The sequence below is a fragment of the Elephas maximus genome, chromosome 18, assembly GCF_024166365.1.
Source record: "Elephas maximus indicus isolate mEleMax1 chromosome 18, mEleMax1 primary haplotype, whole genome shotgun sequence".
Classification (NCBI taxonomy): Eukaryota; Metazoa; Chordata; class Mammalia; order Proboscidea; family Elephantidae; genus Elephas; species Elephas maximus.
This window is the reverse complement of record NC_064836.1, coordinates 12,587,815-12,613,913: the sequence shown is the minus strand read 5'-3', so window position 1 is coordinate 12,613,913 and position 26,099 is coordinate 12,587,815. Positions and strand designations below refer to the sequence as shown.

Below are 26,099 nucleotides of genomic sequence, written 5' to 3'. Positions count from 1 at the left end.
GGGGCTGCAAGGCAGTGGCTTCATGGGAGAGGTGTGTGGGGGGTATGGACCATACCAGGTGACACTGTCAGAGGGGGTGACGCCAAAATGCTCGTCTATAAAATTCTGTGCAGTATTTCAGCAGAAATTTGTTATTTTTTATACAAATATTCCTGTAGTTATAACCACACACACAAATTTTTTTTTGTAAACCCAGCTTACATGTATCAATATACCTACAAGGCTAAAACCGCATGCTAATTTACTTTTTGAACCCTCTAATGAGCTCCAGTCAGAGCTGGCATTATTACCCAATTACAATGACGCTGGTGGCACAGTGGTTAAGAGCTTGGCTGCTAACCAAAAGGTCAGCTGTTTGAAACCACCAGCCACTCCTTGGAAGCCCTATGGGGCAGTTCTACTCTGTCCTGGAGGGTCCCTATGAGTCGGAATTGACCTGATGACACACAACAACAATGAGCTGTAGTCAGAGCTGTCATTATTACCCGATTACAGTGACGCTTTGAATCATGGGGTTTTGTCTGCACCTGCTACAAGCATGCACTGTCGTCTTCCTTGCGGCTGGTGTGTTTATAGTTGCTGATTTTGTCAAATTTTCTGATGTGTTAGCTACAATATTGTGGCAATTATCATGAGGGGGTGACACCACAAGTTACCACCCAGGGTGACACCAACCCTAGTGATGCCACTGCTGTACGGAGCCCAGCACTGGTGTAGGAAAATCTCAGCTTATGGCGGCTTCTAGGAAGGGCAGTTCCTTTGAGGTGGCTGGGTTGGAGCAGTATGTGGATGTGGGGGAGCCAGTGATCATTCCCCTATAACTTACCTCTCCTACCACTAAGGGGAGCAGAGTTGCCTGTCACAGTGGGTAGGCAGGCCCATTCCTGGGAGGGTCATCCATGCTGAGGCCATCTTGATGGGTGGCTTCCAGGATCAGCAACCGGTCTCTAAGCCCCATCTTCTCATGTCTTTGAAGAGTCTCTTGAGAGTCACCTCTCTGTTAAGAAAACAAAAGAACAAATGGAACCAAGGAGTCCTAGACTGTTCCCATCTGTGCCTTAAATAACAAGTTGCTATCGAGTCGACTCATGGCAACGCCATGTATCTCAGAGTACAACTGGGTTCTGTAGGGTTTTCAAAGGCTGATTTTTCAGACATATATCACCAGGCCTTTCTTCTGTGGCTCCTTTGGGTGGATGCAAACCTCTAACTCTTCAGTTAGCAGCTGAGCGTATCAACCATTTGCACTACTCCTTTGTAAGCCAAGAAGAGGAGTAAATACTTTGTTTTTTATTTAATTCTGTGCTGTCCTGTTCACTTCCTAAAGCTATTTACACCACCCAGAGACTCCAAAGGGAGAGCAGGAGCAAAAACACAGCTCTCCAGATGGCCAGCTCAGTGCCCTTTCCACTGTCTGGGATTTGGAACACCCACATTTCAATCTCAACAGTGCAGCCCAGTTCTCAGAGCAATCCCCCCCTCCCTGCTTCTCCTGTATCCAAATAAAAGTAGGCCTTCCTGCTTCTACCATGAGGCCACCTCAAGCTATCCAACCCATTGCCTTCGAGTCAGTTCTGACTCATAGCTATCCTATAGGATAGGGCAGGACTGCCCCACAGGGCTTCCAAGGCTGTAATCTTTACAGAAGCAGATTACCACGTCTTTCTCCCACAGAGTGGTTGGTGGGTTTGAACCAAAGACCTTTTGGTTAGCAGCCAAGTACTTTAACCGCTGTGCCACCAGGGCTTTTTTCTCAAGCTACAGACATATCCAAAAGGAACAGAAACCTGACTGTAAAAGCCTGGAGACATAGCGAGCTCTTAAGCAAAGGTTTTCTTGAGAGAGTGACTGCAGGGAAATTCCACTGCAACCAAACTTCCTTAAAATACCCTTTGCCCCCTCTCCTCAGAGTCCTGGACCTCCTGGAAGCAGCCCCTGTCTCCCTTTGCCCTCTTCAAGCTCCAGCCCAGTTGGGTTCCCATGCTGTCCACTCCCTCCCTCCTCCCCCAGTTCCTGGTGTCTCTCTTCTTTCATTTTGCTGTTGTTGTTAGGTGCTGTACAGTCGGTTCACCTCACAGTGACCCTAGGTACAACAAAAACACTGCCCGTCCCGCGCCATCCTCACAGTTGTTGTCATGATTGAGCACATTTCTGCAGCCTCTGGGTCAATCCACCTTGTTGAGGATCTTCCTCTTTTTCAACGTCCCTCTGTTTTACCAAGCATGATGTCCTTCTCCAGGGACTGGTCCCTCCTGATAACATATCAAAAGTACATGAGATGAAGTCTTGCCATCCTCGCTTCTAAGAAACATTCTGGCTGTACTTCTTCCAAGACAGATTCATTCATTCTTCTGGCAGTCCATGGCATATTCAATATTCTTCACCAACACCGTAACTCAAAGGCATCAATTCTTCTTCAGTCTTCCTTATTCATTGTCCAGCTTTTGCATGCATAGGAGGCGATCGAAAACAGCATGGCTTGGGTCAGCTGTACCTTAGTCCTCAAAGTGACATCTTTGCTTTCTGACCCTTGGAAGAGGTCTTTTGGAGATTTACCCAATGCAGTGTATCTTCTGATTTCTTGACTGCTGCTTCTATGGGCATTGATTGTGGATCCAAGTGAAATGAAATCCTTGACAACTTCAGTATTTTATTTTCTGTGGTCTTTGATCTTCATCAGTAAGTGCTTCAAGTCCTCTTCACTTTCAGCAAGCAAAGCTGTGTCATCTGCATATCAAAGGTTGTTAATGTGTTTTTCTCCAATCCTGATGCTGTGTTCTTCATATAATCCAGCTTCTCAGATTCTATGCTCAGTGTACAGATTTAGTAAGTATGGTGAAAGGATACAATCCTGATGCATGCCTTTCCTAATTTTAAACCATGCAGTGTTCCCTTGTTGCATTTGAGGAACTGCCTTTTGGTCTATGTACAGGTTCCTTATGAGCATAATTAAGTATTCTGGAATTCCTATTCTTTGCGATGCTATCCATAATTTGTTATGATACACACACAGTTGAATGCCTTTGCATAGTCAATAAAACAACATCTTTCTGGTATTCTCTACTTTCAGCCAAGATCCATTTGACATCAGCAATGAGAGCCCTTGTTCCAAGTCCTCTTCTGGCAGTTCCCTGTTGAATTTCTGGCAGTTCCCTGTTGATATACTGCTGCAACCACTTTTGAATGATCTTCAGCAAAATTTTACTTGTGTGTGATATTAATGATATTGTTTAATAATTTCTGCATTCTGTTGGATCACCTTTCTTTGGAATGAGTACAAATACAGATCTCTTCCTGTCACCTTTCTTTGGAATGAGTACAAATACAGATCTCTTCCTGTCACCTTTCTTTGGAATGAGTACAAATACAGATCTCTTCCTGTCTGTTGGCTCTTCCTGTCTTCCAAATTTCTTGGCATAGATGAGTGAGCACCTTCAGCATTGCATCCATTCATTGAAACATCTCAATTGGTATTCCATCAATTCCTGAAGCCTTGTTTTTCACCAGTGCCTTCAGTGCAGCTTGGACTTCTTCCTTATATGCTACCTCCTGAAATGGTTGAACATAGACCAGTTCTTTTCAGTACAGTGAGTCTGTATATTCCTTCCATCTTCTTTTGATGCTTCCTGTGTTGTTTAACATTTTCACCATAGAATCCTTCAACACTGCAACTCAAATTCAATACTGAATTCTTTCTTCAGTTCTTTCAGCTCATCGTATTCTTCTCTTTTGGTTTTCTATCTCCAGGTCTTTGCACATTTCATTACAATTCTTTGTCTTTTCAAGCTGCCCTTTAAAATCTTCTGTTCAGCTCTCTTACTTTATCATTTCTTCCTTTCAGTTTAGCTACTCTACGTTCAATAGCAAGCTTCAGAATCTCTGCTCACATCCATTTGGGTACTTTCTTTCTTTAGGTTTCCTATTTCCACCCATTAACCTGCCCAGGCCTGGTAGCCAGGCAACAGCTCCTCCCCCTTAAAAGGTCATGAATACTTGCTCTGCTCACTGTCACCCTCAGGTTTCCTTTCCCTCCTTCCTTGTGCTTTCTGCTTCACCAGCAGGGAGAGAAGGGGTGAGGGTGTTTGTGTTCCTCAGAGAAGGATGCCTCGCACTTAGGATAAAACCCTACCAGACCTTCAGATTTGGGGCCCTGCTGCCTCTCTGACCCCACTGCAAACCCCGCCTGTTGCTCACATGGGCCTCCTCTCCCCTCCTCAAACTCACTGTGTTTGTTTCTGCTCAGGGCCTTCGCTCCTTCTGTTCTTTCTGCCTGGGAAGCATTCCTCTCACCTTTTGCATGGCTGCCGCATTCTTATCTTGAAGGTCTCAGCTCAACCATCACCACTGCCTCCTAGAAAGCTGCCCTGAGCACCTTAACCAAAGTCGCCAGCCTCTGCCATCTGTCTCTGCCACATTACCCCTGTTGTTGTTGTCTTCTAGCACCTGTCCCTGTCTAATTATATTGCTATCTGTTATTGTTTATTTGTTTACTCTGTAACTGCCTGTCTCCCCCACTGAGAACAGGGACTTTGTCTGTATTTATCACCACGTCCCCAGTGCTTGGCACTTAATAAACAGTTGTTCAAAGCATCAATGAAAGACACTAGAGATGGCTACGGTTGAGGCAGGGCCTGGATCAGGTAAATCCCCTGGTAGTGGACTTTGCAGACTCAGGAACTCCTTGCTCAGCTCAGGAAACCAAGACTCAGAATCTCATGTGAGATTCGGGATGCCCTTGATCAAGAGGAGTCCCTGAGTGGTGCAAAAGGTGAACACACTTGGCTGCTAACCAAAAGGTTGGGGGTTTGAGTCCACCCAGAGAGTTCAGAGTCTCACCAGGAAGAAGAAAGACCTGGCGATCTACTTCTGAAAAATCAGACGTTGAAAGCCCTATAGAGCACAGTTCTACTCTGACACACGAGGTTGCTACGAGTTGGAATCAACTGCACACCTTTTTTTTTTTTCCCCCTGTTGATCAAGAGTCAGGGGACTCTCATCAATTTCCAGAGCTTCGGAGCTGTGACCACCTGCTCTGCTCCGAGTGTCAGGGGAAAGCCCTTCCTCCTGGGGTGTCAGTGTCTCCACCTTGTTGATCACTGTTTCTTCCCAGGTTGTCACAGAGGTTACTTGGAAAACACCACACACACTCCCATATGACTCCACCCTGGGAGTGGGGTGGTGGGAACTTACTTGTTGATGGCTCAAAACAAGCAAGCAAGCAAACAAACACACACATTCTCCTTCCCCCTCCTCTTCCAGCACTCCTGGGAGATGAGTGGGAGGTCCCTGGACACCTTGGAAGGAAAGAGGTAGCAGATTAAATGCTGTGCCCCACAAACTGTCCCCTTAACCCCCAAGCTTTAGTGCTCATAAATGGGTCCGGGGGGTGGGGGTGGAACACAGAGCTGGGATGGACGAGAGCACCTCTCCAGGACATCACGGCACCCCTAGGAAGAGACTGTGGCCAGGAAGGGGCACCAAGAGGAGCTTAAGCCTGGCCCTAAACACACCTCACTTGGGCTTGTGGTAATGCTGTTTCCCAACAAGAAGGAAGGAGTCCAGTGTCTTCAGGGTTAAAGAAGCAGAAAGAAATCGATGAATAGGAGTGGAGATCAGGAGCCAAGGAGTTGGGCTCGGAGACAATGGATAGGAAGGGAGGGGATGTGGGAAGGGAGATAGAGGCTGCAGAGGCTTGGAGGAGAAATCCAGGTGTGCGGTGCCTCCATTTGGAGGAGTTAAGAAAGGGAGGGGAGTAGAAAATGGGCCACTTATGGTCAGATTTCTGTAGCAGTCCGCCTCCCCATGCCATGGAGCTGGTTCAGGAAGGTGTTGATTGTGTAGGCCCTAGGTGCCAGGTTCCCTGATGAAATGTGAGGTGCCACGTGATTCAGGAGGTGTATTAGACACCCAGCACCATTTTTTTTTTTTTTTTTTTTTTTACCCATCCAGGAGGGCCAGTGGTCTTTGCAGTCAGGCCACGTTTGAATTTCCATTCTGCCTCTTATGTGCTGTGTGACCTTGGGCTAGGGACTCAACCTCTCTAAATTTTTCTATAAAACGGGCAGTGCCTACCTCATTGAGTTGCTGTGGGGATTAGATGTGATGATGTGTCCAAAGGGCTAGGACAAGGCCTGGCAGCCTTCTGCAAATGGTGGCTGGCGTGGCTTTCTCCAGCCTGGACCTAGGGACTTTACTTAAAAATAGGGAAAATCACCACATGCACTAGGAAGGGCTGCCTGGACACAGGGCTGTGGGCTCTGAGAAATCCCAGGTTCTTTGGAATATTGAGTTTCTGCCACCTTCCTGTCTTTCTCTACTTCCCATCATCTCTGTAGGGATAATGTCCCAATCTGCTGTCCTTAAAAATGACCCTATTTTCAGGCTGACTTCTTCAAAGAGGCAGCCTACATTGGCAAGGTGATTTCAGTCCAAGTACACAGCTGACTTGGAAGACTTGAATCCCTGAAGACTACATTTTTTCCCCTCCTCTGGTGGGAGCTTTAGCTGGAAACATCTGGGTAACTGTTCACCACCACCCACTGGGATAAACATTCCCAGCCTGGGGCTGCTTGCATCTTGCTGGATTTTTCTGGAATGCCTAGAGCCAAGGACCACATGTACTGTTGGTGGTCCCACCTCCTGTCTGCCCACCCCACTTCCTACTGAACTCCCCTCCCCCCACAGCACTCCCGGTTCCCTGGTTTCCCTCTAAGGCCAGAGGCTCACTTTCCGTTGCTGTCCTTGAGGTTGAAGCCTGCCATCTAGCCTGTCTCCCAGGACATGTCTTCCGTGGGACTTGGGAGGTTTCTTAGATCCTCAAGAGAAGCACTGCTGCTCTTACAGCTGCTGGGCTCCAAGACCCTGTCCTGGGGTGCAGGAGCCCACTCGGGGGAGGGATCCCATCTCCTGAGACTGCTAGGATAATCTTGGGAGGCTTCCCTTACACGCAATGTGTGATTCTAGAGTGTTACCTTTTGGGTCAGGATGGGTCAGGATGGGTGTCCCTCAGCCAGAACCTTGTGGGCCTGAGTGGGAGGAGAGCTTGGATTATTTCCTCTTTTGCACAGACCAAGAAGGGGTCAGGACGACCCGCGGAGAAGCCAGCTTTAGGGTCAGGGTGTGGCTGAGTTGGGATCAGAAACCTCTGCTGGCAAGACAAGACTTTCTGTGCTGTCTGTATTTTCTGTGTGGACTTCCTTTTGTTGTCCTTCACCATTCCATCTTTCTCTCTGTCAATGTTGGTCTGTGCTACAGTTACCAAGTAGAAGAGGGTTTGGCCTTTGTTGTTGACTAGAAAGGAGCCCTGATGGCACAAATGTTCATCACTTGGCTGCTAACTGAAACGTTGCCCTGAGGGAGAAGGGGGATATGACATTGGTGGGGAAAGAAGCAGCCTCCTCACTCCAGGTGGAAGTCCTCTCCAAGCTGGCCAGAGACCACGGGAGGGATGGAGGGAGGAAGGGAGAGAGAGATAGCAGCTGCAGGAGAGTGTAGAGCCAGCCCAGCCTGGGGAGAGAGGACCTTGAGATAGAGGAGAGGTCACATTGTGTTGGTGTCCAGTGTGGGGGCGAGGGGAAGGTGGCAAGGAAGGCGGGGAGCACCCAGACAGTGACGGGGGCCGCTGAGCAGGTCCACCTCAGGTCTGTCTGCGCTGCTCCCTCTGGCCAGAAACAGGAAGGACACAGATGTGGGCATGTGGGTGCAGGTCAATGGCTTGCTGGGGGGTGCAGCAGAGAAGGGATAGTGTGTCCTTGAGCCCCTGGGGCTTTCTTAGCTGAGACCCACAGATGTCACCATCGCCTCATTCCTGTGTGCCCTCTAAGGATACAGGTGTCATCGCAGGCTCTGTGGGCAGCAGAGCCCCCCCCCCCCCAGTCTTTGCTTCTCGAAGCCTGTGAGGGCCCCCATCTGCTGCTTCAGGAGTTGGGAATGGACTCCCCCATTTCCCCCACAGGGATCCCCAAGAAATGAAGTTTTCACTCCCCTGTCTTCCTTTTATGTATGTTAAGCCATCTTTCTCTGGACAAATCCCTTAGCCTCCTGAGTCTCATTTTCTGTCTGTTAAGTGGGGATAAATAACACCTTCCTCACAGAGTTGTTGGGACAGTCAAATTAGGTGGAGCCCTGGTGGAGCAGTGCTTAAGAGCTCAGGTTGCTAACCTAAAGGTCAGTAGTTCAGTCCACCAGCCACTCCTTGGATACCCTGTGGGGCAGTTCTACTCTGTCTTATAGGGTCTCCATGAGTTGGAATTGAGTACTCAAGAACAGTGGGTTTCTTTTGGTTTTTGGTATGTAAAAGAGCTTTGCAAAGTGCAAATTCATGGCATAAGCCTAAGAGATTATCATTCCCAGGGATGAGAGGAAAGGGAAAAGGCAGCAGGAAGGGAGTCAAGGCAAGATCAAGGTAAGGAAGCGCTCCCTGGTGCCACCAGTGGATTTCCCTCAGCCCCCTTGGCACTAATTTTTTTTCCCCCCCCTCAGGACCCTCGAAGCAACCCCTCCCGCCACCATTCCCCTTCTGCCTCCTGTGCACTTCCCCACCAGCCTCCTCTGGCCCTGGCCCTTTACCTTCAGGGAAAGGGAGGAGGGTGGGGTTGAGGGTGGAAGAGGGCAGTCATTGCAAATTCCCCCTTTTTCTGTCCCAGAGAAGTGGGGGCCTTTGCCCCCTTCCCTCTCCTGCTCCCCCTCAGGCTGATACTCACAGAGCAGATTAGGGCCACCTTCCTGGAGCAAGAACCATCCAGAAGGCCATGGGTGCTGTGGGGGAGGAAGGCGGTACTCTCCCAACAGGACTGCAAAAGAGCCACCTGGGAGCCCCCCCCAGGCCTAGAGCATAAAGGGAACCCTCACCAAGGTCGTGCACAGGCGCTGACAGATGGCTATCCCTAGGGCATGTGTGGGAGGCTAGGAGTGTGGCTTCTGGGAAGAGGCAGATCTTCAGTAAACCTGGGACTGCTAGTTCCTGCCAGCAGAGGGGCACTCCTGTGGTGGGCTCACCATGCTGGCTGGCCCTGCCATCCCCTGCCCTACTCCCAGCTCTCTCTTTTCCTCTCAAGGCTGGCTTGTGTCTATCCTAGCCATCTTTACCATTCCTCAAGACAGGAAGGTCTCGGTTTGATTTTCACTCAGAAAATGCCAGTTCCTGACCCTAACCCTTCAGATCCCTGAGGGGTATAAACACTGGTTCCTTCTGGTCACAATGTTAACAGCTGCTGGGAGCTAAGCTGGGTCTCTCTCTGTGTGCCTGTCTCCCTCCGTGTGTCTGTCTATATCTCTGTCTCTTTTTGTCTGTATCTCTCTCTGTCTCTCTCTGTGTCTGTCTATCTGTCTGTCTGTCTCTCTCTTCTCTCTGTCTCTCCCTCCCCTATTATGCCAGGGGACAGATACACTGTTATTATTTCTTCAGGGAGACAGCCAACAAGGGAGTTCCATTCCTTGGGCTTCCCTGGTCAAAAATGGGGGATTAGTTAGTAGACAGCTGCAGAAACAGCAGGTCCCTGGAGAAGACAAACCCAGAGTAGCAGAGTTGGCCTCAGTGGCCTCAGGAAAGAAGCTGTCAGGAGCTGCTGCCTCTGACCAGCCTTGCAAGTAGTGTCTCCATTTGATTGTGGCATCACAGCAGGACTTTGGACTGTGTAGTCAGGTGGGTCTGGGTTTGAATCTTAGCTCTGCCACTTATTAACATGTGAATTTGGGGAACTTCTCTTTCATAAGCTTAGTTTTTCTCCTGTGCAGTGTGGAGATGGCTATCTCTACTGTTAAGGATTGTTGTTGGGATGAAATGAGATCATGTGTCTGAAAGCATTTACTACAGTGCTTGGCAAACTCCAGGGGTCCACAAATTGTTCTTTCCTTTTTCCAACCACAGGGCAGAGGTTGGGTGTCTTTCTGTACTCAGCACAGATTAACCAGGGGGGCTGGTATGGTATGGCTTCCAGCACCCAGGAGCCCCAGTCCTGGAAAACCCCCTTTATGTTTTTCTCCCTTGATTGCCTTCAGCCCAGGGTTTCTTGCATTCAGGGAGCCTGAGGCTTTCAGCTGTTGCTCACCTAGGTCTTGTCCTAATCCAGTCAAGTCTAGGGCAGAGTATGGATTGTGATATGGAAGGTGATAGGACTGGTGGGTGAGAGAGAGAGAGAAGCTACTGATATGATAAATTACTAGGGAGAAAAGAAGAGAATAGGCTAGAACTTTATACTCAGAGCATTACTGTCCTGAAAGACAAGGAGCTTCCTGCCTTCCCAGTCCTCCCCTGGGACTAGGTGTGCTGAAATCCTTAGATGTCTAGGATACAGGACAGTCCCTTCAGCCATTGCATGAGGGGACTGCTTGCCACCTTCAAGACTTCTCACTCCCAGTTTGCAGCCTGAGTGCTGAGTTTGGGCCCAAGCCTCAGTCAGCCATGTGAGCTGGGGCCAGCCATTCACCCTCTCTGGTTATCAGCTTAGATGTCAATTCTGCAAGGTCTTCCTGGCCGTGAGCTTCAGTCCCACGCTTGAAAGGTCTTATAAATAACCAAAAAAAAAAAAAAAAAAAATCGTCGATTCCAACTCATAGCAACCCTATAGGATGAGTGGAATTGCCCCATCGGGTTTCCAAGGAGCGGCTGGTAGATTTGAACTGCTGACCTTTTGGTTAGCAGCTGTGGCTCTCAACCACTGCTCCTCCAAAGGTCTCATAGGACTCTGTACATCCCCTTCATGGCACCCCTGAGTTGAATTGTGTGGCTCTTTTTGAATTAACACCTGTCTTCCGCACTAGACTCCAAGCTCCATGAAGAAAGCATGCCATCTTGTCACCATCAGTGCTCGGCACATAGCAGGTAGGTGTTCAATGAAATCTGTTGAATGGGTCAATGAATTTCTTGCCTCACCTCTCTTTTATGCCTTAGTCCATACCTGACCCCAAGCACCCATCTGTTGCTTGCTGAGTATCTCCTTACAAGAAGCAGAAGAAGAGTGACATCTCCCCTCACAATTCAAGGAACAAGCCTGCTAGATAACAGCAGCCTTCTTTCCATCTTCCCAGCACAGCAGCCCCCATTCGGCATCCAAGAAGGCCTGCAGGTGAGTGAGTGCTATTTATTTCTCTTTGCACAAGGTCGCCCTCTGGTGGCTCAACGTGGAGGAATGAATGAGAAGGATCGAAACTGATGGCTAAGAAGGAACCTGCTGCTGAGCGGTCCTCAAAGGCTGGCTGGTGAGCCAGGAACTAGGTGAGCACTCAAGGAAGGCAGCCAGGTGAACATTCATTTCAGTTCTCCGTCCTCATGTCCTCGTGGCTTCCTCCAAATCTAAGAGGAAGCCCTGGCCCGGGAAGAGAAAGAAATTGAGGAAAATCCCATTAAAAACGCCACCCCACACTCAGAGGAGGGTGGAAGTAAGTTTAAATTGCCATTCCTTCTCACCTGTATGTTGGTCAGCGCTTAACAACCATCTCTCAAGGAAAAAAAAAAAAAACAAAAAACCCAGATTTGCAGCATTTGCCGATTTCCATGGTGTAATTTCCCACTACAGCCAATTTCAAACTACCCACGTGATGTCACTGAACATGGATTTGGGCAGAGATGTACAGTCCTGTTGCCATCAAGTCAATTCCTACTCATATCGACCCTAAAGGAGAGAGTAGAACTGCCCCAAAGGATCTCCAAGGAGCCGCTGGTGGATTCGAACCGGCCACCTTTTGGTTAGCAGCTGAGAGCTTAACAACTCACTGCACTACCAGGGCTCCAGTAGCATCACATATAGTATTTCCAACATACAGACACCATGGGTGTGAACAACTTCAAGGGCATGTTTAATAGTGAAATGTGCTAACGTATCTGGGAAGTGAGGAGTTTTGAGTATTTATTATATTTGTTTTCAATATAAGGAGCCCTGGTGGGACAGTGTTTAAAGCTATAGACTGCTAACCGAAAGGTTGGCAGTTCGAAACCACCAGCTGCTGTGCAGGAGAAAGATGTGGCAATCTGCTTCTGTAGATATTTATAGCCTTGGAAACTCTATGGGGTCGCTGTGAGTTGGAATCCACTCAACGGTGGTGGGTTTTGGGGGCTTGGTTTTCAAAATAATGTATTTAATTGCAAGTTTATATAATTTAATTTTTAATAATGGCTATGTTTAACAACTGGCTTGCAAAATTCTAAAAAATGTAATAGTTGGTTCTATAAGCTTCGTAAGAGCTGGCTTCAGAACACCACAACTGCTCCTCCTCTCTTTCCCCTTCCTCTTCCTTTCCTTTTCCTCATTTCCCTTATCCTCCTCTTCCTACCCCCCCCCCCCCACGTGGCTTTCCCGGCACTCTGTGTGGGCAGGAAGGGAGGGAACACGGGAAAAGAGCTGTGCGAAGGCACTGCTATTTTCTGAGCTGGGAGCCATAACCCATTGCCGTCGAGTCGATTCCGACTCACAGCTACCCCATAGGACAGAGTAGAACTGCCCCATAGGGTTTCCGAGGAGTGCCTGGTGGATTCAAACTGCCAAACTTTTGGTTAGCAGCCGTAGCTCTTAACTACTACACCACCAGGGTTTTTTGGAGCCATAAGGTGTTGGGAAAAGAAGATTAGGAAATGCAAATTTGGCCACTGAAGGACATTTCAGTATGTGTGTGTGGTGGTGGTTTTTGCAACTGATCGTGAGGACAATTAATGCCTGGGTCAAAGGCCACTATTTAGAAATAGAAGGAGCCCTGGTGGCACAGTGGTTAAGCACTCAGTTGCAAATCCAGAGGTGTGTGGTTGGAACCTACCAGCTGTTTCACAGGAGAAAAATGTGGCAGTCTGCTTCCTTAAAGATTACAGCCTTGGAAACCTTGTAGGGTCACTGTGAGTCAGAATTGACTCGACGGCAATGGGTTTTATTTAGAAATTGGGGCCTGGGCTCCATGGCCCATGAAGCCCATGACTTTGCTGGTCCTTTGAGGGCTCTTACCCAGGAGGAGCAGATGGGGTAAGAGCTAGGTAAAGTTGGAAGCTGAGGCAGGCAGAAGTAGGCACTGGAAAAGAGGCTGAGGCTGACGGGATTGCTGTCCAGGCATGTATCTTCCAGTGCCCCAAGCATCGCAGGTATCTGTTTGCATGGCCTCCATCATGTTATTCTGGAAAGAACACACCGCCGAGCCTCTTCTAGGGGGTCTGCACTCGGGCAGCACTGATGGCATGGACTCCCTATTAGCTCTCCTCACCAGCTCTGCCTCCCCTGTGTAACTGGAGAAACTGAGACAGCGTCCAAGGCCACACAGCAAATGGTGAGAAGAGGAGACCCATGGAGGATGGAAGGAGACAGGCAGGGAAGAGATTAAGAGAGAGGAAAGAGAAGGTGGGAGGAGGGAGGGACTGAAAGCAAGGAAGGAGAGAGACAGAAGGTAGGCAAATGGGAGAAGGGACAAGCAGCCAGGTGAGATGGGATAAAGATGCGGAGGCAGAGGAATTGTTTTAAAGGCAAGGAAAGGGAGAAAAGCAAAATGGGGCAATGAAAAATGGTCTAAACAAGACCTACAGATCCACGTCCAGTAGACGAGACAATGTCCCTGCCTGAGTCTCACACTTCTCTCTGGTAAAGGAAACTCTAATGGACTGAACCTCACACCTCTCTCTGGTGTGCGATGCTTCCTGCCATCGCACTTCCATCCCTGTGCCCTGTTTGGTACCTTGCTCTCCATGAGGCCCCTCACCTGCAGCGTAGGAAGCACAGACTTGGGGCCAGGGGCCTGAGCATGGAATCCAGCTGGTTGTCCACCAGGTGGAGGAATTTCAGCTTTGCCAGCACCTGTGGGGGAGGCACAAGGCGTGAGAGGCTGGAGGCCCTGTTGGACCCTGGCAGTGAGGGCGGTGGGGTGGGGGTGTGTGCCTGATGAGCAGGCCTTTGAGGAGCCTTTGAGAAGCTCACAGACATGAACTCCAATGGATGCAGGATGAAAGCTGTGGCCATTGAGGTGCCCACAGCCAGTGGGGGAGTGTGAGTGAGCCGGTCACCTGTTAATGAAGACTGGGGCAGAAGTAAAGAAGGGACAGGGAGGGAGGGGAAAGGAGGACAAGGGGACATGCCAGCTCAGCCTCCACTTCTCTGCTATCAGAAGGGATTTTCCCAAAAGACAAGTCGTCGGTGCTAAACCTGGGGCAGATGTGGAGCATGACCAGGAGATGTGCAGATTAGCAGGATGAGAACTGCAAAGGCACAAGGCAAACTGAATGCGGGCATGTGACCATGCATAGCAATGCACAATGAATCAGAGAGGTTCACCAGGGAAGGATTTTGGAAGATCTAAGCCTTCAGGGGGGCTCAAAGAGCAGGTAAGCCTTCAGAAGGCCTCAGAATAATATTGTTGTTAGCTTCTGTGCAAAATGGAGCTAAAAGCTGCCCTGTCCTGCACCATCCCCATGATCAGTTGCAGATGGGACCTTTGTGAGTCATAAGGTTTTCATTGGCTGATTTTTGGAAGGAGATCACCAGGCCTTTCTTCCTAGTCCATCTTAGTCTGGAAGCGCCATTGAAATCTGTTCAGCGTCATAGCAACACACCAGCCTCCACTGACAGAGCGGTGGTGGCTGCACACGAGGTGCGTTGGCTGGGAACCCTACTTGGGCCTCCCACATGGAAGGCGAGAATTATAATGGCCACCATTTGTTGAACATCTACCCTACGTGGCATCTTCCTGTGGCCCTTGCACATGCTGTCTTATTTAATCCTCCAGTGACTTTGCCCAGAAGATGTTATGACCCTCATTTTGCAAATGAGAAAACAGAATCAGAGAGGTAAGTCAACTCTAGTAGTAGGATTTGAACCCAGGTCTCTCTGTCTCCAAAGCCAATGCCTTACCCTGGGCTGAAAAAACCACCGGTACCAAGGCAAAGAAGTGCCTCCTAACATGGAGACAGCCAGGAGGTTCCTCTGGCTGGAGCAGCAATGGACTTTAATGATCATGTGATCCTACTTCTTCACTTAGGGATCGAAAAACTGAGGTCAAAGGTCACATAAATTTATGACTCCCAGTCCAGTGCTCCTTCTACCAGACCAGTAGTATCAACACTGTGTTCTGTAAAACCCGCTCAGAGACCACCACAGAGAGGGGGAGAGTGGAAGGGAGCAGGCAGCCATGCCTCTGTTCCTGCAACCCTGCTTCAAAATGGCAGCTGTGATTTAATTTTGTGTATTTGATGCTTCTAAGTATGATTTGGAAACCCTGGTGGCATAGTGGTTAAGTACTATGGCTGTTAACCAAGAGGTTTGCAGTTCAAATCTGCCAGGCTCTCCTTGGAAACTCTAGGGGGCAGTTCTACTCTGTACTATAGGGTCACTATGAGTCGGAATTGGCTCGATGGCAGTGGGTGGTGGGTAAGTATGATTTAGTTTGTGAAAAAAATTCTCCTACTTGAGAGAGAAAGCTTGAAAATGAGTCCAAAGGAAGGAGATGAGGCTGGAAGAATAAGTAATTGGTCTTTGAAGGCCATTTTTAATAATTCAGTCAACATGTTTCAGGGATGTCAATCTTGTCCACACCCCTCTTAACTGGAACTCTTCCTAGCCGTGTTGAATGGATGGCCCTAGGGTGTCATATTTGTGCCATATGACCTAGCCCTTCCTTTCAAAATTTGGTCATTGGCTGGCCAGTGACCAATCAGGTTCTCTCTCTTGAGAAGATATTTACAGAAAGACAATGATTAGTCGCTTGGCGGTGGCTATAGAAATAAAGGATACATAGAGTTAGGGCTGGAGCCGGTATTATTGCAAGTCAAAGTTAGGTGTATGCCCAAGTTTTAGGGGAACAGAACTTGTGAGTGTGCAGAGGACATTGGTCTGCAGAGAGGTGAGTGGAGCAGACTCACAGAGAGAAGCTAAGAGACCATGGGCCCCAAAGACAGAGCGAGAGGTTAGCCCTGATTTCTTCCACTCCCAGTCATAGGACTATGTTTCCTGTTCAGGGAGGTTCTCGAGATGACATGTTGTAAACCACCCTTTTTTTGAGTTGCAATCAGTTTCTTGCAACCAAAAGAATCTTTAATAAAACAAATGGGAAAGGGTGGAAAATGGGGCCTGATTTTTATACTCCGGAGCACGATTGGAGCAGAGATATCCCATGATGGCCAAGGTGTATGTGCAGTGATGGGAGTGGTAGAGTAGGGGTGGCAGATGGTGGGCTGGAGGCCCTGACTCACCCAGAAAGGTTCAGGCTGTATCCCTGAACTCTGGAGCAGATTCAGGTGGGTATCCAGAAACTCAATGCCACTGGACAGCGTGGGCAGAAGTACCAGCTGGTTCTCAACGAGGATCAGGGCCTGCATAGCAGGCACAAGTGGAAGGGATATCATCATTGATGGAGGAGATGAAGTTGCTAGAGAGGTCAATCGTCTTCAGTTTTGCTGAGGGGCATGTGTGTATGTTGGTGGGGAGAACAAAGAGAGACATGACAGCAAACTACCTTTTCTAGCCACCTGCTAGATCTACCTCTATGCTCTGCTCCACCCCTCTCAGGGTAAGGAATGCCAACCAGTACTCCACCTGCACCAGGTCCAAGCTAGAAGAAATAACATTGTAAACCAGGAGGACTCCTTGGAAAAGCTCTTGAATTCTGAAATACCTTTCCCCGGAGGTCTGTCTTGGGTGGTGACTACCCACCTTGGATTGGTTTGCAAGAAACCTTTTGAGGGCTAGAACCAATAGGCCCAGAAATCCCTAGATCCATGCAACCCCCATCTCCACCCGTTGTTGTTGGTGGCCCCCAACTCATAGTGATCCCATGCGGTACACAGTAGAGCTACTCCACAGGATTTTCTTGGCTGTAATCTTTATGGAAGCAGTTCTTCAGACCTTTTCTTCTGCAGCACCTTGGGTGGGTTCGAACTGCCAACCTTTAGGTTGGCAGCCAATTGCAAACCACTTGTGCCACCCAGGCTCCTTCTCCATTCATTAGTTTACTCAAAAGGATACTGAGGCCCAGAAAGGCATAATTAGTGGTAGAATATGGCCCGGAGCCCTGATCTCAGGCAGGTCATAAAGCATAAAGAAGCAAAAAACAAATATGTACACAGCTTCAGTGCCATAGGGAGTAGTTTTAGCATGGTCTTCTTGTCGGCAGAAGGGCACAGAGCTGCTGCAAGATCCTGAAAATGTAGGCTTGATCAAACCTCCCCTTTCCCAGCCTTCCAGATCCTTTGAGAGAGCAAATGACAATAGGTCACTTCTGCCATCTAAAATCTTCAAGGAAAGGGATTACAGAGACCTGGGATGGTTTCCCTTTGACAGCTAGAGAGACTGAAACCTAACTAAGGGCAAGGTGGGCACTGTGCCTGATGACTGTTCACATGGTGGTCCCCTCTGCCAGCTGCTCTCCTCTTTCTCTAGAGCATTACATACTCTGCCCTCTGAAGGCTCAACCCGGAAATGGCTGACGTGGTTGAAGTGGGCATAGAGGTAGGCTTTGTCTGGGGAAGAGGAAGGATTGTACTCTAGGTTGGCATTGTCGAGGTACACAGAGGAACCACGGCACGTGCAGACCAGGCAGGTGGGTAGGCCTGGCCCAGGTGGAATACCCTTCTCCCACCCCCTCCCTCCCCCCTGTCGTAACCAGCAAAGACTATTTTCTTCTCTGTTTAAACTATTTCTCGAGGAGACCCTTTGTCAGACTCCCTACAGCCTCTGAGGCCAATCGGGAGTGTCTGAGCCATGGCCACCTGTGTCCCCTTGATAGTCTATGGGTTGTTGCCCAGAACCAACTCTCACAATGCCCCTAGACAGTGCTGTTGGCTGCTCCCAGCGTGTCCCCTAGTCCTTAACCTAAGAGAAGCAGGTCCACCCAGCCCAAGCCTATTGGTGCTTTTCATCAGATCCTGACTCTGGCTAGGTTTTCCTGGGCCTATGTGGGTGTTTCTAGGACAACCATTAGCCTCTTTCCCATAGGGCTCCTCTCTGGCCCTAGAATGTACAGTGAAGATCAAATAAAACCAGAATTAAGTGGAAATAAAACCAAAATTAAGTGGAATGACTGTGCTTGCCAGCTTGCTCAACTGCCTTGTGGATGAGGAGTTAGACTTGTTCTGTGTGGCTCCAAGAAGGATAACAGAACCAAGGTGGAGTGCACAATGCCTGCCCAGCATCCATTTCCTTTTTTTTTAATTTTTATTGTGCTGTAAGTGAAAGTTTACAAATCAAGTCAGTCTCTCACACAAAATCTTATATATACCTTACTACATACTCCCAATTGTTCTCCCCCTAATGAGACAGCCTGCTTCCTCCCTCCACTCTCTCTTTCATATCCAGTTCACCAGCTTCTAAGTCTCTCTACCCGCTCGTCTCCCCTCCAGGCAAGAGACACCAACATAGTCTCAAGTGTCCACCTGATCCAAGAAGCTCACTCCTCACCAGCATCCCTCTCCAACCCACTGTCCAGTCCAATACCTGTCTGAAGAGTTGGCTTTGGGAATGGTTCCTGTCCTGGGTCAACAGAAGGTCTGGGGGCCATGACCACCAGTTTCCTTCTAGTCTCATGTCAGACCATTAAGTCGGATCTTTTTTATGAGAATTTGGTATCTGCATCCCACTGCTCTCATGCTCTCTCAGGTGTTCTCTGTTGTGTTCCCTGTCAGGGCAGTCATTGGTTGTAGATGGACACCATCTAGCTCTTCTGGTCTCAGGCTGATGTAAAAAAAAAAAAAATGCTGATGTAGTTTCTAGTTTACGTAGCCCTTTCTGTCTCTTGGGCTTGTAATTACCTTGTGTCCTTTGGTGTTCTTCATTCTCCTCTGATCCGGGAGGGCTGAGACCAATTGATGCATCTTAGATGCCTGCTTGCTAGCGTTTAAGACCCCAGACACCACTCTCCAACGTGGGATGCAGACTATTTTCTTAATAGATTTTAATATGCCAATTGACTTAGATGTCCCCTGAAACCATGGTCCCCAATCCCCTGCCTCTGCTACGCTGGCCTTCGAAGCATTCCATTTATTCAGGAAACTGCTTTGCTTTTGGTTTAGTCCAGTTCTGCTGACTTCGCCTGTATTGTGTGTTGTCTTTCTCATCACCTAAAGTAGTTCTTATCTACTATCTAATTAGTGAATACCCTTCTCCCACCCCCTCCCTCCCCCCTCTCGTAACAATCAAAGAATATTTTCTTCTCTGTTTAAACTATTTCTCGAGTTCTTATAATAGTGGTCTTATACAATATTTGTCCTTTTGCAACTGACTAATTTCACTCAGCATAATGCCTTCCAGATTTCTCCATGTTATGAAATGTTTCGCAGATCCATCACTGTTCTTTATCGATGCGTAATATTCCATTGTGTGAATATACCATAATTTGTTTATCCATCCATTGATGGGCACCTTGGTTGCTTCCATCTTTTTGCTATTGTAAACAGTGCTGCAATGAACATGGGTGTGCATATATCTGTTCGTGTAAAGGCTCTTATCTCTCTAGGATATAATCCAAGAAGTGGGATTGCTGGATGGTATGGTAGTTCTATTTCTAGCTTTTTAAGGAAGTGCCAAACGGATTTCCAAAGTGGTTGTACCATTTTACATTCCCACCAGCAGTGTATAAGTGTTCCAATCGCTCCACAGCCTCTCCAACATTTATTGTTTTGTGGTTTTTGGATGCATGCCAGGCTTCTTGGAGTGAGATGAAATTTCATTGTAGTTTTGATTTGCATTTCTCTAACGGCTAATGATTGTGAGCATTTCCTCATGTATCTGTTAGCCACCTGAATGTCTTCTTTAGTGAAGTGTCTGTTCCTACCTTTTGCCCATTTTTTAATTGGGTTATTTGTCTTTTTGTAGTTGAGTTTTGGCAGTATCATGTAGATTTTAGAGATCAGGTACTGATTGGAAATGTCATAGCTAAAAACTTTTTCCCAATCTGTACGTAATTTTTCTACTCTTTTGGTGAAGTCTTTGGATGAGCATAGGTGTTTGATTTTTAGGAGCTCCCAGTTATCTAGTTTTTCTTCAGCTTGTTAGTAATGTTTTGTTTCCTGTCTATGCCATGTATTAGGGCTCCTAATGTTGTCCCTATTTTTTCTTCCATGATCTTTATTGTTTCAGATTTTATATTTAGGTCTTTCATCTATTTTGAGCTCATTTTTGTGCATGGAGTGAGTTATGGGTCTTGTTTCATTTTTTTGCAGATGGATATCCAGTTATGGCAGCACCATTTGTTAAAAAGACTGTCTTTTCCCTACTTAACAGTTTTGGAGCCTTTATCAAATATCAACTGCTCACATGTGGATGGATTTATGTCTGGATTCTCAGTTCTGTTCCACTGGTCCATGTATCTGTTGTTGTACCAGTACCAGGCTGTTTTGACTACTGTGGCGGTATAATAGGCTCTAAAATCAGGTTGAGTAAGGCCTCCCACTTTGTTCTTCTTTTTCAGTAATGCTTTACTTATCCGGGGCCTCTTTCCCTTCCATATGAAGTTGGTGATTTGTTTCTCCATGACATTAAAGAATGCCTTTGGAATTGGGATCAGAATTGCATTAAATATATAGATTGCTTTTGATAGAATAGACAGTTTTATAATGTTAACTCTTCCTATCCATGAACAAGGTATGTTTTTCCACTTAAGTAGGTCTCCTTTGGTTTCTTGCAGAAGTGTTTTGTAGTTTTCTTTGTATAAGTCTTTTACATCTCTGGTAAGATTTATTCCTAAGTATTTTATCTCCTTGGGGACTACTGTAAATGGCATTGATTTGGTGATTTCCTCTTCGATGTTCTTTTTGTTGGCGTAGAGGAGTCCAACTGATTTTTGTATGTTTATCTTATATCCCGATATTCTACTGAACTTTTGTATTAGCTTCAGTAGTTGTCTTGAGGATTCCTTAGGGTTTTCTGTGTATAAGATCATGTCATCTGCAAATAGAGATACTTTTACTTCTTTCTTGCCAATCTGGATGCCCTTTATTTCTTTACGTAGCCTAATTGCTCTGGCTAGGACTTCCAGCACAATGTTGAATAAGAGTGGTGATAAAGGGCATCCTTGTCTGGTTCCCGATCTCAATGGGAATGCTTTCAGGCTCTCTCCATTTAGGATGATGTTGGCTATTGGCTTTGTATAAATGCCCTTTATTATGTTGAAGAATTTTCCTTCTATTCCTATTTTGCTGAGAGTTTTTAATTATGAATGGGTGTTGAACTTTGTCAAATGCCCTTTCTGTATCAATTGGTAGAATCATGTGATTCTTCTCTTTTGTTTTATTTATGTGATGGATTACATTAGTTGTTTTGCTAATGTTGAAGCATCCTTGCATCCCTGGTATGAATCCCACTTGGTCATGGTGAATTATTTTTTTGATATGTTGTTGAATTCTATTGGCTAGAATTTTGTTGAAGATTTTTGCATCTATGTTCATGAGGGATATAGATCTGTAATTTTCTTTTCTTCTGGTGTCTTTACCCAGTTTTGGTGTCAGGGATATGGTGGCTTCATAGAATGAGTTTGGGAGTATTCCGTCCTTTTCTATGCTGTGAAATACCTTTAGTAGTAGTGGTATTATCTCCTCTCTGAAAGTTTGCTAGAACTCTGCAGTGAAGCTGTCCGGGCCTGGGCTTTTTTTGTTGGGAGTTTTTTGATTACCTTTTCAATCTCTTCTTTTGTTATGGTCTATTTAGTTGTTCTACCTCTGTTTGTGTTAGTTTAGGTAGGTAGTTTGTTTCTAGGAATTCATCCATTTCTTCTAGGTTTTCAAATTTGTTAAAGTACAATTTTTCATTGTAATCTGATATGATTATTTTAATTTCAGTTGGGTCTGTTGTAATATCACCCATCTCATCTCTTATTCGGGTTATTTGCTTCCTCTCCTGTTTTTCTTTTGTCAGTTTGGCCAGTGGTTTATCAATTTTGTTGATTTTTTCAAAGAACCAGCTTTTGGCCTTGTTAATATTTTCAATTGTTTTTCTGTTTTCTATTTCACTTAGTTCTGCTCTAATTTTTATTATTTGTTTTTCTGGATATATGATTCTTGGCTGGCAATTTTTTTCCTTCAGTTTTTTAAATAAGTCATCCTATTGCCTTCTTGGCTGCATGGTTTCTGCCCAGTAAAACAAGCTTATTCTTATTGGCCCTCCTTTGTAGGTGACTTTTCTTTTATCCCTAGCTGCTCTTAAAATTCTCTGTTTATCATTGGTTTTGGCAAGTTTGATTATAATATGTGTGGGTGACTTTCTTTTAAAATCCACCTTATGTGGAGTTCGATGAGCATCTTGGATAGCTATCTTCTCAACTTTCACGATATCAGGGAAGTTTTCTGCCAACCAATCTTCAAAAATTCTCTCTGTATTTTCTGTTATCCCTCCCTGTTTCAGTACTCCAATCACTCATAGGTTATTCCTCTCGATAGAGTCCCACGTGATTCTTAAGATAGCTTCAATTTTTTTAATTTCTTTTATCTGATTTTTCTTCAAATATTTTAGTGCCAAGTGATTTATCTTCAAGTTCAGAAATTCTACCTTCCAATTGCTCAATTCTGCTCCTCTGACTTTCTATTGAGTTGTCTACTTCTGTAATTTTATTGTTAATCTTCTGAATTTCTGATTGCTGTCTGTCTATGGATTTTTCCAGCTTATTAAACTTTTCATTATGTTCCTGAATAGTCTTTTTGATTTCTTCAATTGCTTTATTTGTGTGTTCCTTGGCTTGTTCTGCGTATTGTCTCATTTTCTTCCTGATGTCTTGAAGGGTTCTGTATATTAATCTTTTGTATTCTGCCTCTGGTAATTCCAGGAATGCACTTTCGTCTAGAAGATCCCTTGGTTCTTTGTTCTGAGAGCTTGTTGGGACGATCATGGTCTGTTTCTCTATGTGACCTGATATTGACTGTTGTCTCCGAGCCATCTATAAGTTATTGTATTTGTTTATTTTATGTTTGCTTACTGTGTCATTGCTTCTTGCTTTGTTTTGTCTTGATATGTCCAGATGGGTTGCTTGAGTGAGCTAGCTTGATTATTTTCACCTTTGGAGCTCTGACGTCCTGTCCCCAGATGGCTAGAGCTGTTATCAGGTGTATCAGTCTAGGAGTCCATTCACTTTTCTTGCATGAATTCAGCTCAGGTGTCCAGGTAGCTGATCATCGAGTGTGCGGTACAGGCTCTGACCTACAGTCTTGAAGAGGCAGGGGTGATTGGTGTAGGTACCGGTATCTGATTGCAGCAGAGGGTCACACTCTGAACAAGGCAGGGGGCTGAGAATCATCCCCCATGTGTCTCTGAGGAAAGCATGTCCCTGATCCCTACAGCGTACAGGTGGGTGGGTTCTGCAGATGGACCATGGGCACCCAATGTTTTTGGTTGTAAGGACTGGGAGATACCAGTTATCCTTGAACCCCTTTTGCGGGTGGCTGGGTAACCTGAGTGGAGCTACCAGTCCTTAGTGCCCTGATGTGGGTAGGTGAGGAGCCTGTTTAATAGGCAAAGAAATGTCAAACATCAAACACCCACCTCTCCGCCGCACAGCTATAATGGTTGGAGTCTACCAACAGGGGCCTGTTCTCCTGAAATAGGCCCACATGTTCATGCAGAGGGCAAAGGTACTCAAAGTTCATGGACCGTTTATGCCTGTACAGGAGCTGCTTCTGTCCTGAGCTCCCCTGGTTTGAGGCGGCAAACTTTCATTTCCCCAATTGCAAATTTTTTCCTTTTCCAAGGCTGGGAGGATGGCTTTATGTGCTCAACAGGGCCTATCTCAGGCCCAGGGAATTCAGCCACTGAAGCTCGCTTAGGGGCGGGTGGGGTGCGGGGGCGGGGGGTGGTGCACAGGAAAATACATGCAAATACTTAGCTTTTGCCAAGAGTACAGTTCTTCTCTGGTTCCAGAGGTGTGAGTGGGCTGTGTGGCTGGCTGCTTCTCCCTGAGGAAATTGTGGCTGAACGCTAGTACCAGCCCACCACTGCTGCTCTGGGAATGGTGCCTGAGGGCTTCCTGCGATTCAGGTCCAGTAACTTCTCTCTGCTTCTGAGCCATCTCTTCCTCCCCCTGCCCCTCAGTTCATTTTCTAAGCTTGCCTTTGAGGGCTTCTAGCTTGTCATAAATATACTTATTTCAGTTTTTTGGGGGGGTCTTTGTTGTAAAGAGGGCTCGCCGGAAGCGTCTGCCTATTCTGCCATCTTGGCTCTGCCTCCCCATTTCCCTTTTTTTTTTTTTTTTTTTTTACTGTATCAGCATCCCAATTTTCCGTTGGGAAACAGTCCTTCCCTCTTCTCCATCCATGCAGTTATCTCAGTCCATGACCCCATCTCTGGGTCAAGACCCATGAGATCAGACCAGGCCATTCAACTCAGATTGGCTTTAAAAAGGCGGGAAGACTATTGGCTCATATAACTGAACAGTGAGGTGGTTTCTGTCACTTGTCATCATACACACACACACACACACACCGACACCCACAAAACGGTTGCCATCAAGTTGATGCCAACACACGAAGACCCTGTGACTTCTGGGTTAACTCAAACCACCAACCTTTTGGTTAACAGCCAAGAATGTTAAGCTTTGCACCACCCAGGGACTCCTTGCTATCACAAGGGACAGAGATTACTGGGACCTAGTATTAGGCCAAACAGCGAGACAGCCTCAAGTTTAAGAGACAGCTCTTCTTTGCCGACAGTGAACAGATGAGGTAGGTGGAAAGAACAGGGCCTCAGCATCCTTCTTATTCCTAGGCCTTGAGTGGCAGGTCCAGCTGAAGCCCTTTAATGCTCTTCCAAGCCCAAGACTCTGTAGCTTGGAGAGGTCACAGATTTGTTACTGAAGTGTTTTCTCTGATGATGCCCCCGTACCCCAGATCCATCCAAGGCAAACCTTCCGAGAGAACAAGGGCACTGTGGGCAAGCAAGTCCAGATCAACCCCATTCCTCCTCTGCCTCAGTTTCTGAGCCTCAGCCGAGTGCCAGCCCTTTACTACTAGTTCTGCCAATATCTGGCCTCTAGGTAGACACCAGAGAGGGCAGGGGAGCTGCTAAAAAAAAAAAAAGAGGGCAGGGGAGCTGCTAAGGGGATCTTAAATGCTGAAAAGCTATTCGACTGCTTCATCTTTCCCATGCCAAGTGACAGTCACAAAGTTATTTATTTAATTGTCTGTAATCTAACTACAGAGCCCTGGTGGTGCAGTGGTTAAGAGCTCAGCTGCTAACCGAGCTCAGCTGCTAACCGAGCTCAGTAACCAGCCTCTCCTTGGAAACCCTATGGGGCAGTTCTACTCTGTCTGTAGGGTCACTATGAGGTGGAACCAGTTCAATAGCACCAAACAACAACAGTCTAATTACACTCAACCTGTTCCCCCAGTGATGCTGTTAATTAAGGTAGGTGGCTTTGCTAGATAGTAGTAAAGTTCTTGCATTTCTTTGCTTCCTACCCAATTTGTACATTCAGGTAAAAGTATTAGGGATAACCAGCTTCTCCCTTTGATTTTTTTTCTCCTTTCTGTCCTGTGACTATTTCCCCTTCTCTTCTTGGTGGTAAGGGCTAGCCCTGACCCTCCCTCCCCAGCCCTGACCACACTCCACTCTAGTGCTCTGCTGCTGGTCATGGCTGCTGAACCTATGTCCTCAGGGTATTAGGATGCTGTGACTGTGCACTTACTGTGGCTGGTCAGAGAACCCAGCAGGCCCAGCACAGTGGGCCTGGTCATCATGGGGTTTGAAGATGGCGTCCTTGGACTCATAGTGCTCTGGGTGGGGCTGATCCTGGTTGCAGGACCTAGGCTGGTCCCTTTAACCTGGAGACATAGCACATAGAACTCAGTAGGCCAACTCTTGCCTGAGAGGGACTTAACTTTGGACTTTGGGGATCTCAATGACCTATTTCAAATTTGTGAAGACTCAACTTGGGCGTCCTTGGGTGATGCAGATGGTTAACATGCTTGGCTGCTAACTGAAATGTTGGAGATTCAAGGCCACCCAGAGGTACTTCAGAAGAAAGGCACCATTGAAAACCCTACGGAGCACAGTTCTACTCTGACACACATGGAGTCACCATTAGTTGGAAGTGACTTGATAGCAACTGGTACTAGAAGAGTCACTGGGAAGAAGAAGGGAAGGATGGCAGAAAGAGTGAGTGGGGTGGGGTGGGGTGGGGTGGGGTGGGGTGGGGTGGGGGTAGGGAACTTAGAGAACATCTGA

General features: G+C 47.0%; 1 protein-coding gene across 1 annotated transcript; it reads right to left on the bottom strand.

Annotated features, from left to right (window-relative positions):
• Positions 1-159: 159 nt before the first annotated feature.
• OPTC (opticin) lies at positions 160-26,019 on the bottom strand. The gene is given in 5 exon segments (XM_049858011.1): positions 160-997; positions 13,672-13,766; positions 16,154-16,300; positions 16,302-16,357; positions 25,561-26,019. Coding segments are annotated over 5 exon segments (444 nt in total). The 5' UTR covers positions 25,643-26,019; the 3' UTR covers positions 160-933.
• Between the last annotated feature and the right edge of the window lie 80 nt (positions 26,020-26,099).